We start from the raw sequence: 14,352 nt of genomic DNA, 5'->3' as shown, positions 1-14,352 counted from the left end.
ACAGCAATCTTCAAGTCAGATTGTTGCTTGACAGTGTTCTGACCTGTCTGATCTCATGAATTTTGTAACAGTGTGTTAGTTTTGTTAGTTTCTAGATTGGCTGACCTCAGAGGGCAAACCAGAACCAGGGGACAGTGGCATGTCCACTAGGACATGACCACAATCTTCTCAGGTATTGAGACAAGAGGGCCCATTGCCTGTCACACATACTGACCTTCCCCCCCCACCTTTCTTTTTTGTAATTTATTTTCTATTTTGAGTCAGGGTCTCACTGAGTTCCTGAGGCTGGCCTCAAACTTTCAATCCTCTTACTTCAGCCTCCTGAGTTGCTGAAATTACAGGCATGAGCTACCAAGCCTGGCTCCAGCAGCTTCAAATATAAATATATATACACACACACACACACACACACACACACACACACATACATGTATGGATTATATATATATATATATATATACACACACACACACACACACACATACATGTATGGATTTCCATCCTGTACATACAAGTCCTATCTAGTAAATATACAGACATACAAACACACAGCCTTATAGACTGGGCTGGAGATTGGCAGGCAGACGTCCCTGGGCCTTCACTGCAGAGCTCTGCTCTTCCTAAGTGAAAGGAGGTGTTTGATGGTGGAGTACCCACTCAGGAATGCTAAGCTCGAATGCCATTTCAAGGAGCCCTCCCAACTGCCACCTTATGCCTGTGTCCATAAAACCTCTCTATTATGTACATAATACAACCTTGTCTATGTAGTATGTACATGTACATGTGGGCCTAATACATGCATACATTCATATACATCTTTATTTCACACATACATGCAGACCTACCTACTACATACACATATGCAAACCTATCTAATATGTACATAAGTTCTACCTAGTACGTACGTACATACAACCCTATCTTGCACCTTATCAAAATATACATGTAGGCCTATTTAGTACACACATATGTATACACACATACCACTTAAGTAATGAGCAGATAAATTTTCAAAGTCAAAGTATAGCATAAAGATGATTTTAAGCTGGTCATGGTGGTACATATCTGTAATCCTTGCAACTTGGGAGCCTGAGACAGGAAGATCACAAGTTTGAGGTCAGTCTGGGCAACTTAGCAAGACCCTGTTTCAGGGACTCTGGTTGTAACTCAGTGGTGGACCCCTTGCCTAGCACGTGTCAGGCACTGGGTTTGATCCTCAGCACCACATAAAAAATAAGTAAAGGTATAAAAATACAATAACATTTTTTTAGAAAGACCCTGTCTCAAAATAAAATAAAAGGAGGAGGAGGATGACTGGGAATTGGGGATGTAGCTCAGTGGTAGTGCACTTGCAAAGCATGCACAAGCCCCTCAGTTCAATCCTTAGTTAGAAAGAAAAGAAAGAAATGGCATTGTTTAAAGACTTGTGTGATTGTGTTTTAAACTACTAAGGAGAAAGCAGTCTGGCAGAAGTCTGTTTTTAGATGTCTGAGATTTGCCACTGAAGTCCTGCTTTGCACTGACCTAAGTGACTGGAGCCTAGATGGGACTGTGCTCAGGGCGCCTGGGAGCAGGAACAACCCAGTTTTGCAACCTCAGACAAGCCAACCACAAGGGATTGGTGGCAAATGACATTTTATGTTGCATTGCATGCCACACACAGCTGAGTGCAGTTCCCTGGGACCACTTGGGCCTCCTGAGCATTCCCCAGTCAGTACGTTTCCCTCCCAGCTTCTCTCCCAGCTGATTCCAGAGCCAAGCAGCTCTTCCCGACCTGCAAAGAGAAATGTAAGAGTGGAGTGGGAGAACAGGATCTTTTTACCACCTCTGTATTTGGCACATACAGGTTGAAGGAAGACAAGTCCCGATGTACAGCTGGTAGAAGTCCTGTGCTGGGCAATCAATCCCTTACTTCCTTCCGAATGATGGTGCCCCCTCCTGCCCAAGGCTCCAGCCTGTCCCTAGAGATGGGGTGAGTTGCTGTCACGCAGGACTGAACTCCTGGGGAGGCTACTCTTGGGCTACCTCTTGTTGCTCAGTGGCATCACAGAAGAGTTTAAAGCACTGGAACTGTGGTCTATCTGCTAGAACCGCTACTTGTCATTTAAACATCTCTGAAGCTACAAGATGTGAAAGAAACATCAGAAGTGGGGAGGGGAGACATTTTCTTCTATTTGGACAAAACCAATTTGAGCCTCCTCTAGGACTGACTGCGGGCGGTAGTTTCAGGCCTGCTACCTCAACTGGATTTCAATGGAGCCAGATTAGAAGACTCGCAGCCCTGATGCTAAGCCTCCCGTCAAGGGCACTTTGTAAACTTCCCACCTCGCTTCCTTCTTCCACTTTGCAGGGCTGGGCCGGAGACTGGCAGGCAGACGTCCCTGGGCCTGCCTGCATCCACTCCAGGGCTCTGCTCTTCCAAAGAGGAGGGAGGTGTTTGATGGTGGAGTACCTGCTTAGGAATGCTAAGCTCGAATGTCATCTCAAGGAGCCCTCCCACCTGCCACCTTCCGCCTGTGTCCAGCACAGGACTTCCACCAGCTCTGGGGTGTCCCGCCAACCCCACGTGCTTAGCACAGAGGAGGCACTCAGAGGCGGGTGGAAGGCTGCCGCCCGGGATCAAGGCCCGGGCAGAAGCTCCGCAGCGGGGACTTGGCAGGTCCTCCCGCGGTTCCCTTGGTAACCGTTGCCACCAGTATCACAACCCGGAAGCAGATCGCGCGCCTGCGCGCTCGGAAAGCGGCGGCCGGCCCTCGGCATGGCGGAGGCCGACGCCGAGTCGGAGCACATCCGTCTCAAGTGTATCCGAAAGGAAGGCTTCTTCACGGTGCCCGCGGAGCACAGGGTGCGGCGGGGCGCGACGGGGCGCGACGGGGCGCGACGGGCGGACCGGGCGGGCCGGGCGGGCTCTGCGGCCGCAGCGGGAGCCGGGCGAGCACGGGCGCAGCGGTGCCCTCCGCTTGAGCCTGGCGCACTCGAGGCCCGCCAGGCTCCCGCGGACCCCTTTGGTGGTGAAGGTGCCGAGTGGTTTTTAGCAAGGTGGACATAGGTGTAAGGAAAGGTTGGAAACGGCGGGGTTGAGTTTCAGCTTATGGGAATCAAGAGCCAGGCGTGGTCGGGCACGCCTGTAACCCCAGCGCCTCGGAAGGCCGAGGCAGGAGGATCGCGAGTTCATAGCCAGCCTCAGCAATTCAGCGAGGCCTTAAGCAACTCAGCGAGACCCTGTCTCTAATAAAATATAAAAAACGGGCTGGGGACAGTGGTTAAGCGCCCCTGGGGTCAATCCCCGGGACCAAAAAAAAAAAAAAAAAAAAAAACATAAGGAGATTGTGACCCAGTGGCAGCAGAACCACACTTGGTTTCTGCTGGGGTCGCACAGCGTTCAGATGTGCCCCAGCAGCTTGCAGAGTCCAGAACACCGTGCTGGACGCTATGGCTAAAGCAGTAAGGGGGGAATTGCCCTCAACGGGGAGGACAAGGCTGAGGGCATTAATGAGCAGCGCCTGAGACTGGAAGTATCTTGGGTTTTAGAGAAGAGTTGCTGTTCAGCTGGGGTCAGGAAGAAATTGGCAGAACTGGCATTTCTTTTGGACCAGGAAGTGTGACCAGATTGGACATGAAGATGAGAAGGGGTGGCATGCCAGACTCAGGAGGCAAGGACAAGGCCCTGGAGAATCAGTGTGGGTAGGGAGCACCAGGAGAGTAGGATGTGAGAAGGGATGCCTGGCGAGGATCCTGGAGGGAGCCAGGCCCATGTCAGAGTAACAAGACTAGGGGGTCAAGAGAAGGGAAAGCAGGTGGAGCAGTTAGAATCCGAACGCTGCTGCAGATACTGCTTAGGTCCAGGAAAAGTGCTCATTCAGTCCTCCAGAGGCACCACATCATGGAGGGTTGTCAGGGTGCAGGCTCTCCAAGTGGACAGAGCTTTATTTCCTGTCTTCACTAACATTCTAGAGAGGTAGCTGTTTTCCAAAAGGTGGGCCTTGAGTGAACTAGGCGAGTACTCCACTGCTGAGCTACATGCCAGCCCTCTTACGCCTGTAGCTCCCCATTTCTCATCCGTATGCTAGCCTCCCTGGAGGGGAGTGAGGGGTAGCCAACTTCCTTTGACCTGGAGGTCACACGTGGCACTTCTGCTCATATCCCAAGGCCAGCTGCCAATGAGCAGTTTTTCTTTTCTTTCTTTTTTTTTGGGGGGGGGGGGGGTTGGGGGTGTTCTACCACTGAGCTACATCCTCCATCCTTTTTAGTTTTTATTTCGAGACAGGGTCTCACTAAATTGTGAGGCTGGCCTGGAACTTGGGATTCTCCTGCCTCAGCCTCCTGAGTGGCTGAATTACAGGTGCACCACTGCACCCAGCCTGAGCCAAGTTTCTTAACACAGAAACACATCACAGTGACTGGATGGTGGAGGTAGTATTCTCTGCCACAGTGGTGCCTGTGTGCACAGTGGGTGACTGCTGCAGACAGCAGGCATGTAGACAATGGGATTGAGAGGGAATGGCTAGGCCACCTTTGTATTTCATTCAAAGTGGGCCCAGTATCATCCTCCCCCTTTCTCAAAAGAGAAGCCCAAGTGTGTGGCTGCTTTTCTGTGGTGAGCAGGACATAGGCAGGCTTCTCAGGGCCAGGCAGGTGAGAAACGCCTGTTCTCAGTTGTTGTACTGGCAGCACCTCTCTCTTTCAGTTGGGACGATGCCGAAGCGTGAAGGAATTTGAGAAGCTGAACCGCATTGGCGAGGGCACCTATGGCATTGTGTGTGAGTGGCCACCATAGGGTGACTGCTGAGTGCAGACTGTGTTGCACTTGGCAGCTGTGTTGGGCTGGCGAAAGCCTGTTCAGGACCTGTAACTCCTGGTGCAGTTGCCACAAACTTTACACCATGTCTGGGCAAACCTGTTTCAGGGTCCAATATCAGTAACCCAAACATATAACCATGTAACAGAGATAGTTCTTAGATCAATGAAAGGTAGACTTTCCAAAAGCAGTTGGAGTTCGTACTGGCTCCATTGGTGTGAGACTTCTGCTGAGTGTTTGGAACATTTTCAAGGAGCTGTCCAGATAGAGCAACTTCTTTGCCGTTAGAACGAGTTAGAAGCAAATGTGAAGCCATGGGCTAACACGCTGACCAAGAGGAGAATGCACAGAGAGCTTGAGGCACTGAAGGTCAAGTTTTGGAGAGTAAAACTGGGCATTCCCACCCAGCTCCAATGAGGGAGCACCCAAAGAGCTCCTCTTTTGGATAGGGGTATTGCTTGCACAGAGTGAGGACTGAGCACTAGTAGGCGCTAGGTTCCCAGAGAATAGGAAAGGAACCTGGAGGAGCTCAGGAGGGGTTCTGCCTGGCACAGGGGGGCTTGTGATGGGATTTCCATTCCAGATCGGGCCCGGGACACACAGACAGATGAGATTGTTGCCCTGAAGAAGGTGCGGATGGACAAGGAGAAGGATGGTGAGTGGGGAGAGAGGTAGACCACTGCAGCTAGGACCTCAAAGCAGGAAAGGGTAGAACTGAACCCTCTGGGCACTCTGCAGGATGGTTAGGGGCTGGCTCAGCCTGTCACCTCCAGGCTAAGTCTGTGCAGTCTGTCCCCACTGCCTGGAAGCATCTGGATTCTCTTCTGCCCCTCTTCTCCCTCCAGTCTGGTGATTCACCTCACTTTTGTCTCCACATCAACCTGGCACTCCCACTGAGCCCCAGCACCTGCCTTGGATCCACCATGGATGCCCTCACACAGAGCAGTTAGCACAGAGTTGCTGATTTTATTGATGGGTGATGGTTAAGAGTGGTGTTCAGGGCTGGGGCTGGGGTTCAGTGGTGGAGCGCTTGCCAAGTGTGTGAGGCACTGGGTTCGATTCTTGGCACCACATATAAATAAATAAAATAAAGGTGTTGTGTCCATTTACAACTAAAAAAAAAATTTGTGGTGTTGGGATGGCCGTGTCTCCCTGAGCTGGGGACAGTGGTAGTCTTTCAGTGGGTGTTCCAGAGCAGGGCAGGGGCTCACTGAGCCCATCTCCGTTACAGGCATCCCCATCAGCAGCCTGCGGGAGATCACGCTGCTCCTGCGCCTTCGCCACCCAAACGTTGTGGAGCTCAAGGAGGTGGTCGTCGGGAACCATCTGGAGAGGTGCTGTGTGGGCCCTGTTCTCCTATGCCGCCTTCTGCAGCAGCAGAGGGCCTCTGCCCAGCAGGGAGAAGACGGGAGAGGGCATGTGTCTTCCTCTGTTTTTCTTCCAGCATTTTCCTAGTGATGGGTTACTGTGAGCAGGATCTGGCCAGCCTCCTGGAGAATATGCCGACACCCTTCTCTGAAGCCCAGGTATGTGAGGGGCACATCACAAGCCCTGGTCAGTGCACACTGTACCAGACGTGGCTGTCTGGGGGGTAGGTGTCTCAGCCCTTTTGAATGAGGTGGAGTTACTGCCTGTGGGGCATGTGGCGGAGTGCAAGAAGCCACACATCAGCCACTTGGGAGAGAGGTGGCAACTGCACCTTCCTGGTCAGGCTGGACAGAGCAGCTGCTAGGTTCCTGAAGCTGTGTGATGACCAGCTGGCCACCAGTAGGGATATGGAACATAGAGCCTCCGCCATCGGATTGCCCTGACCCTCACCTGGGCCTCTATGCAGGTCAAGTGCATTGTGCTACAGGTGCTCCGTGGCCTCCAGTACCTGCACAGGAACTTCATCATTCACAGGTGAACTGAGGTAGCCCAGAGGAGGTTGGGGCAGTTGCCATTCTTACACTGGGCAGGGTGGTCCTAACCTCCCCCACTGCAGTCATTCAAAGTACCCCCCAGCAGCAGATGTACAGAAGTTCTCCAGGTGCTTGGGGGAAGTCTCTCCTGCCAGGAACTGCTGGGAGCAGGGAGTGGGGGGCGGCCTGCATGGCCTAGAGCAGGAGGCCGGCCTTACCTCAACAGTTGGAGCTCCTGCACCCTGGCTGCTCCTGTCCTTGCCATTGCGCCCCTTGCTTTTGAAAGGCTCAAAGTGGGTGGGGACAGTGTAAGACCGGCTGTGATGTCAAGACTAGTGAGTCTGCCCATGGAGCTTGCTTCCTGGGGACACTGATGTTCTGTCTCAGGGACCTGAAGGTGTCCAACTTGCTTATGACCGACAAGGGCTGTGTGAAGACAGGTGGGTGCAGGGTGCTGGCCCCGTGTGTGTGGAGGTGGCTTTCTGTGGGCATACCTTTAGTAGTGAGGGTGTCGGTCCTTGCAAGCACCCTGAAGAACTTCTCCTCCCCCTGCCTCTGCTGCAGCGGATTTTGGCCTGGCCCGGGCCTATGGTGTCCCAGTGAAGCCAATGACCCCCAAAGTGGTCACCCTCTGGTGAGTCCCTCCTGGGGATGGGTGTACCAGTATAGATGAGCTGAGAGTCTAGGAGACTCATAAAGGCTGGGCCTAGGACAGCTTCCCAGGACAGCCAGGGTTGATCTTGCAAAGGGTGACAGCTTGGCTTAGTGGCCTTAAGGAGCCTGCCTTGTCCAGATGAGGCACCACTCTCCTGAGGTTGTGTGTGTCTTCAGAGCTCTGAAGCACCTTGGGAGTTGGGTGGTCTACAGAGCTCTTTGCAGTCACACTGTTAACATGCAAACAGCCTGTGGCAAGGGAGACCATGGAGTCTCAGACCTGGACCAGGGCGCCTATGTGGCGCCTCTGCAGTGTGCACTCAACCCCACTGAAGTGGGCTGGTGGCTGCAGGCCTGTGCTGAGTCCTGGTGGTTCTCTCAGTGTGTGGGACGTTCATGCGGTGGCTCTCCATTAACAGCTGCAACCACTGGGGCGCCCAGTTTTCAGGCCTAGAGTGGAGGGCAGTTGGACCGGCAGTAGTGGTCCTATTGCTCAGGCTATGTGGACCCTCTGGGAGGCTTGGCCCAGGCTAGAGGAGAGGGCACGGCCAGAGCGAGCTGCAGTGCCTTTCTGTGCAGGTACCGAGCTCCGGAGCTGCTGCTGGGAACCACCACCCAGACCACCAGCATCGACATGTGGTGAGAGTGGCCGGTGGAGCACACCTGGGCAGGGCAGGCGTGGGGCTGGGTCCCGTGGGTCTGAAGGAAGCATGAGAGCGCAGCTGCAGAGAGGCCCTCAGGAGCAGCCTGCCCTTGCCGTGCCCTCCTCCTGTGCCCTCCTCATGTGTCTGGTGGCACAGCACTCAGGTCCATGGCTTCTCTCCCCTGCAGGGCGGTGGGCTGCGTCTTGGCTGAGCTACTGGCCCACAAGCCCCTTCTCCCAGGTACCTCTGAGATTCACCAGATCGACCTGATTGTGCAGCTGCTGGGGACTCCCAGCGAGAACATCTGGCCGGTGGGTAACCTGGCAGTGCCCTGCTCCCCCTGTGCCCAGTCCCTCTGTGGCTCAAGCCCTGCCTCCTACAGGGCTTCTCCAAGCTGCCCCTGGTTGGCCAGTACAGCCTGAGGAAACAGCCATACAACAACCTCAAGCACAAGTTCCCCTGGCTCTCTGAGGCTGGACTACGCCTACTGAATTTCCTCTTCATGTATGACCCCAAGAAAAGGTCAGATCCCGCCTGTGGGCAGTACTGAGTCAGCTCTTTGGGATGGGAAGACCCTGATCTCTACAAAGGTGGAAGGCCTCAAACCCACATCATTTATTTGTTCTCATGGTGCTGGGTCTGAACCTGGAGCCTTGTGCAGGTTGGGCAAGTGCTCTACCCCACCCCAGCTCGCAGAGCCCTTGAAGTTCTCTTAACGTAGGCGGCATTGCTGCCAAGATGCCCAGGTTGGGTTGTTTCTGCTTCCCCTGGTTGTAAACTAACTCTGAGATTCCTCTTGGTTTCTGGGCCTCTTTACCATCAGCCCTGCTATTAGAAGTTTGAAACAGGGTCTGCTGATTTGAGCTGGGGTGTGAGGGAAACAGACCTTTTTTGAGGCCAGCATCCCATTAATGGGCTGCTTTTCTGCAGGGCAACTGCAGGAGACTGCCTGGAGAGCTCCTACTTCAAGGAGAAACCCCTACGTAAGTTCCTAGACCCCTGGAGCTCTCTTCTCTGGGGGCTTGCTTGCCTAGTGGCCCTTTTTCATGGTGGGTGGACCCCCAGGCAGGCAGGATGTAGACACCCCTGGGTAGGTGAGGACCTGCTCTGCTGGGAAGCCACGCTCCCTGTGGCCCAGCACTGAACTGCTCCTCTCTGTAGCCTGCGAGCCGGAGCTCATGCCCACCTTCCCCCACCACCGTAATAAGCGAACTGCCCCGGCCACTGCTGAGGGCCAGAGCAAGCGGTGCAAGCCCTGAGGTCAGCCCACATGCACGCGTGCCCGCGCCAAATGACCAGGCCAGCCACGAACTGGGAATGCCCTACAAACCAGGCTGTGCCTCCTGGGAAGTCAGGGGATACGGCTTGGCCCCACGCCTACCCTCGACCATCCTGTTGCTGCAGTTGACTCCACCTGCTGTTTCTCTGTGCCCAGAACCAGACAGGGTATGGACATGGGGTGCTGTAGGGGCGGGGGCTCCAAATTGTGAACCCAGGTGGGCTGGGCTATTGAGGCAACACCTGGTGGCTGCACAGGGTCTTCTCTGGCAGAAACTCCTGAGGAGGACACACTGGTGCTGAAATCTCAGCTGGTACAAATTAGTGGGGTCTTGGAACTGGGGTTGGGTGCTGGCCCCTGAAGACTGCTATGCTGTTGCCTCTTGGTCACAGGGGCTGCCCGGGGCTCAGAGAGGCTGTGGTGACCCTTGGCAAGGCTGGGAAGGAGGGGCCAGGTGTAAGGTGGGGGCCATGAGAAGGGGTACCCTTGAAACTCCCAAGGAGAGAAGCAGTTGGCTCCCATCCTAAGAGTAAAGAGAAAAACTTTTCTAACACACCTGGTTTCACCATTGTTTAATGCACTGTGGGGTTCTTATTTGCGTGACATGGACAGTGTCCTCTGAGTGCACTGGGGAGGAAGGGTGGGATGGGGATACAGAGGTTGCTGACCTGTCCCCTGAAGGTGGGCCAGGGCAGGCTGCACTTCCCCATCCCTGGGTGGACTGGCAGTCCTGGGGACCCTGGTCTAAGGAGCCTGAGGTTGCCCCCAGGGAAAGCAGGCTGTGATTTCTCCTCTGGCATCTGCAACAGCTGCACAGAGCCACCGTGGACATAGCAGTCTGATGGTCAGCCTGCAGGACTTGCCCCCTCTTCTGCTGGGAGGCAGCAGGGGTGCTGGTTGCTGAGACTTGCATTCTCCACAGGGTGGAAGTGGCATAGCTGCCTGGGTTCCACCAGCAGCACCTCCTGGCTGTGACCCCATGGGCAGGCCAAGGCCCCACAGCCAGGGTGACATGCACCTGGCTGCTTCCCAGACTGACTCAAGTGCATCTGGGGACCTTCACGGTGTCCCTTGCAGACCCTGAGGAAGCCACATGGAGGGTGGGCAACCTGCTGTCCTGAACCACAGGCTGCAGGGAATGGGCCAGGAGCTGTGGGCCAGCCAGCAGGTGAGGGGCTTTTAAAGGGGATGGGTTTGGGCACTGTTGACAGGGACCCTTCACTCACCACACTGGGCATGGGTCTGGGCTTGGAGGACAGGGACACATTGGCAGGTATGTCAGTCCAGCTCAAGGCTTACTACTAGCTAGGCCTCAGGCCTGACACTGGTCCCAGGCAGGAGCTTTCCATGGAAGGCTCTACCCCCACCTCCCTGGACTCCTCCAGGGATAGGAAGGCCAGGAGTCAGTGGCTTTGGCCCCTCCTCGAGAGCAGCACCATGGAAACCTCTGAAAACCCTCGAGCTGGGCCAGTGGGGTTAAGGGTGGGCCCCAGGGCTGCTATAGAGCAGGGTGTCCACCTGTGCACGCTGCAGCCACAGGCGCCTCTGGGCATCGCTGAGCAGTGCCCGTAGTGAGTGACTGGGGCGGCAGGCTGATAGGGCAGTGCAGTGGGCAGCATGTAATTGGTGGCAAGTGTCACAGCAAAGGGTAGGCAGGGCACCAGGGGCTAGACAGCTGTGTGCCTGGTAGCCCAGGGGCTCAGGGACAGGCCCATAGGCTGAGGCTGACACCCCCTCTGCCCGCACACGCCTGGGGCTGGCCCGCCCTGGACTCCCAGGGCCTTCAGGAGCAGCCAAGTCCCCAGGCCGAGTCAGCTCACCATGCAGTGAGAAGAAGGAGAAGGCAGAGGGCTCAGGCTCCAGCTCCTCCTCCAGGGCCCCATAGGGTGGGCTGCTGGCCCCAGGCAGCTCCTCTGCAGGAGGCTCCCAGGCCCCACCCGCAGTACCCCACAGTTTGGCACTCTGCTCCCAGAGCGGTGGCCTGTAGGCCAGTTCCACAGGGGGCGAGTCTGCACCTGGTGAGGGCTCCCCGTAGAGGCTGGCCTCCTCTGAGCCCTCGTCCTCCTGCAGGTCCCGGTACAGGTCCAGTGGGGCCCTATACGCAGCAGAGGTGCCCCGGGGAGGCAGAGGTGGTGGCTCCTCGTCCTGGGCCAGCCGCTGCTGCAACCAAGCCACACAGGAGGCTACGTCCCCACTGGCCCGCCGGGCCCTCAGCAGCTCTTCTGCTGGCAGCACACTGGTGCCCAGCTGGGTCAGCACCTCGCCTAGGATCTCACACTCCAGCCGAAGGGCGAAGCAGCCCAGGGCCACCTGCACCAGTTGGCAGGCAGGAGGCAGGGCGGTCACCATCAGGCGGTGGCTGTCCCTGCGCACGTAGCCCATCTTCTGGAAGCTCTGGATGAGGAGCTCCTCGGAGAGCACGCCCTTCAGCACGTGCACGTAGCCCCCCGAGAAGGTCTGCAAGGGAGGGGCCTGGTCAGCTGCCCTCCGCCAGCCAGGCCCCAGGACTGCTCTCACCTGTCTGGGGCGGGCCCAGATGTCAGAGCCCTGCCTAGAGCGCAGTTCCACTCGGACTCCACCTCCTCTTACCCTGGACTTTCTACTCTAGTCTGTTTCCCTTAACAGGTGGCCTCTTAAGCACTCTCCTGCTTTCTACTTCTTCACAACAGTGCTGGAGACCTTTCCTTACCAGGGCCCAGGGAAAGAGGCTTTGTGGCTTTTCCTGCTGTGTAGTGTTCTCCCACATGGATGAAAGTTCTCAAAGCACTCCAGAGGTGGTTCAGTTTTGTTGCAATGCAGGGCTTCTCCAATGCAAGGCAAGTGCTCTACCAGAGTTACACCCTAGTCCTCTCCTGCCAGTGGGTGAGTGCCCTGAAATGGCTTTCTAGACTACAAAGCTGTATGTTACAAAGTTGGAAGAACGAAAAGGATCATCAGGCCCATGGCCTTGAGCCTCTCCTAAGTAAGTTCTGAAATTTCAGGGCTCTCCGGAGCATTTCTCTGCTTACAGCATTTGGAGGAACACACCTCCCAGGTACTGAGCACCAGCAGTAGCACTTCCTCTTCTGTAAGCCAGATGGGCTTGACTATTGTGTTCCTTTCTCAGATGAAATGGGCTTGGAGGGATTAGGTAACTTGTCCAAAGCCACCCAGTCAGGAGGCAGAACCAAATCACAAGCCAGCTCTGCTCCTTCCTAGCCTCCCCCTGCGCTTGTGAGCACCTCAAGGGCAAGCCTGTCCATTCTGCTTTTGTCCCTCAGTGGGGCTGCCCGGCCCTCTTCTGCTAGTCTGAAGGGCTGAATCTAAGTTCAACAACCTCGGACCAGCAGGTGTCCCAGTGGAGCTGCCGGCTCCCGAGCTCCTCCAAAGGGGCTGCCCGCTGCTAGGCAACCGGCGGGGGCGTACCTCGCCCACGTGAGCACTGACGTTACCACCCTCCCACTCCTCCCAATTAGCTGGGAGCATCCGGCGGCCCTGCCCCCTCCAGCTCAGGGCAGCTCCTCTGGGAGCCAGACCAGCACTGGACTTGGCCTCCGAGCCCGGCTCGGGCTGGGAACCAGGTCCGTGCCATCCCCCTCTCTACGGTTTTCCCTCTGCCTCAGCGTCCTCCTTTACAGATCAGATCAACCGGAGGAGTCATGATGCCTATGGGCTTTAAAGTCCCCCTGTATGCCTGTCCTAGGATTTCCACGGCAACTAGGGCCGCGGGGCCCGGCAGATAGGCACCCAAGCATGTCCTGTGCCCACCCTTGTTCTCAACACTGAGAGTGACCATGGGGACCTCAATACGCCCACGACCTCTTAGCGCTCCGAGCGCTGAGGACTCCTGAAACCCCGAGAGGAGGCGCACTCCCGACCCGACGGTAACCAGCCCCAGAAGCCTAGGCGGGCAGCGGAGCTGAGGCTCTGCCACCGGCGGCGTCCGGCGCCCTACCTTGATGGTGGTGAACTCCTTTCTCCAGGGCAGCAGGTACAGGTGCACGGCTGCCAGCTCCAGCAGCTCGAAGGCCCGGGCAAGGCCGCGGAGCGCGGGCGCCAGGTCGGCGCGGCCCCACAGGCCGTCGGTGAGCAGCGCCAGCGCGTCGTCCTGAAGCGCCCCATGCAGGTCGAAGTCCTCCACCAGGATCTGCCAGAGCACCGCGCGCAGCGAAGGGTCCCCGCACACGCCCGCGCGGCCCCGCCGCAGCTCGCGCTCCAGGCACAGGCGGTAGTCCTCCGACAGCGAGCTGCTGCCCATCCTGGCGAGCGGGGCGGGGCGTCAGGAACTGGAGATTCCTCCCTCCCGACCCGGAGTCCCTGACCTCGCCATGGGGCCGGGCTTCGTCTACAGCTTCCCGCCAGATGAACGCCCCTGCTGCCCACACAGCTCCCACACCTGCAGACCTCCGCCCGACCAGCTGGGCGCTCCCCCGCGCAGCACCCGCGGACGGCCTCCAGTGTCTACAGCCTCTCCGGACCCCGAGAGTCCATCCCTGCTCGCCGTGCGCATACCGCGTGGACGGCAGCCCTTCCCTGGCGTCCCTCGCCCACCAGATGGTGTTGTGGACCCCACGGGCGACAGCGATACCTGGCGGTCCCCAGCCGTCCGCGAGCCGCCGCCGCTCGGGTGAGCCTTCCCACAGCCGCGCGCTTCCGCGGGTGTCGACGCCGCCCCGACCCGGGCTGTGACGGCGGGGGCGGGGCGGGGGCGGAGCGGAGCGGCACCCCGCCCCGCCGGCGTGGGCGGAGCCGAGAGCGACACCCCGCCCCGCCGGCGTGGGCGGAGCCGAGAGCGACACCCCGCCCCGCCGCGCACCTGCGCCGGGCCCGCCCCCAGGCCCGCCCGCCGCGCTCCGTGAGCGTCCGGCGAAGTTGTGTCCCGCAGCCCTCCCACCGGGCGGCCGCGCCCTCTCGCTCATCCAACCACACGACTTCCCGAGCCGACCCTCCGAAGCGCCCGGATCTCGCGGAAGCAGGTGGCCCCTCTCCTGGCGGCCATTGGCCGAGTCCCTGGAGGGCGGGACCCCCGGCGGGGCGGGGCCGGGCCGGCGGCGCTCGGGGTGGGATTAGGGACAGGTATTTATAAGCTGGTTAAAG

At 57.4% G+C, this 14,352-nt stretch overlaps 2 protein-coding genes across 5 annotated transcripts; one reads left to right on the top strand and one right to left on the bottom strand.

Moving 5' to 3' along the window:
• Positions 1 to 2,613: 2,613 nt before the first annotated feature.
• Positions 2,614 to 9,841, top strand: Cdk10 (cyclin dependent kinase 10). 3 transcript variants are annotated; one of them, XM_047529871.1, is made up of 13 exons: positions 2,624 to 2,845; positions 4,688 to 4,760; positions 5,382 to 5,453; positions 6,030 to 6,132; positions 6,243 to 6,324; positions 6,633 to 6,700; positions 7,087 to 7,139; positions 7,264 to 7,333; positions 7,933 to 7,992; positions 8,185 to 8,308; positions 8,380 to 8,519; positions 8,928 to 8,980; positions 9,159 to 9,840. In XM_047529871.1, the coding sequence occupies exons 1-13, from the start codon at positions 2,759 to 2,761 to the stop codon at positions 9,254 to 9,256; spliced, it is 1,083 nt and encodes a 360-aa protein (XP_047385827.1). In that variant the 5' UTR covers positions 2,624 to 2,758; the 3' UTR covers positions 9,257 to 9,840. The 3 variants fall into 3 exon arrangements, with proteins under 3 accessions (XP_047385828.1, XP_047385827.1, XP_047385829.1); XM_047529873.1 differs by lacking the exon at positions 4,688 to 4,760 and having other exon boundaries at positions 2,704 to 2,845; positions 9,159 to 9,839; XM_047529872.1 differs by lacking the exons at positions 7,087 to 7,139; positions 7,264 to 7,333 and having other exon boundaries at positions 2,614 to 2,845; positions 9,159 to 9,841.
• On the bottom strand, positions 8,465 to 14,149 carry Spata2l (spermatogenesis associated 2 like). Of its 2 annotated transcripts, none has more exons than XM_047529868.1 (3): positions 13,768 to 14,149; positions 13,211 to 13,514; positions 8,465 to 11,733 (listed from the first exon to the last, which is right to left on the bottom strand). In XM_047529868.1, the coding sequence occupies exons 2-3, from the start codon at positions 13,511 to 13,513 to the stop codon at positions 10,753 to 10,755; spliced, it is 1,284 nt and encodes a 427-aa protein (XP_047385824.1). In that variant the 5' UTR covers position 13,514; positions 13,768 to 14,149; the 3' UTR covers positions 8,465 to 10,752. The 2 variants fall into 2 exon arrangements, with proteins under 2 accessions (XP_047385824.1, XP_047385826.1); XM_047529870.1 differs by having other exon boundaries at positions 8,467 to 11,733; positions 13,844 to 13,942.
• Between the last annotated feature and the right edge of the window lie 203 nt (positions 14,150 to 14,352).

Source organism: Sciurus carolinensis, chromosome 16 (assembly GCF_902686445.1).
Source record: "Sciurus carolinensis chromosome 16, mSciCar1.2, whole genome shotgun sequence".
NCBI lineage: Eukaryota > Metazoa > Chordata > Mammalia > Rodentia > Sciuridae > Sciurus > Sciurus carolinensis.
This window is presented reverse-complemented; position numbering and strand designations above follow the sequence as displayed.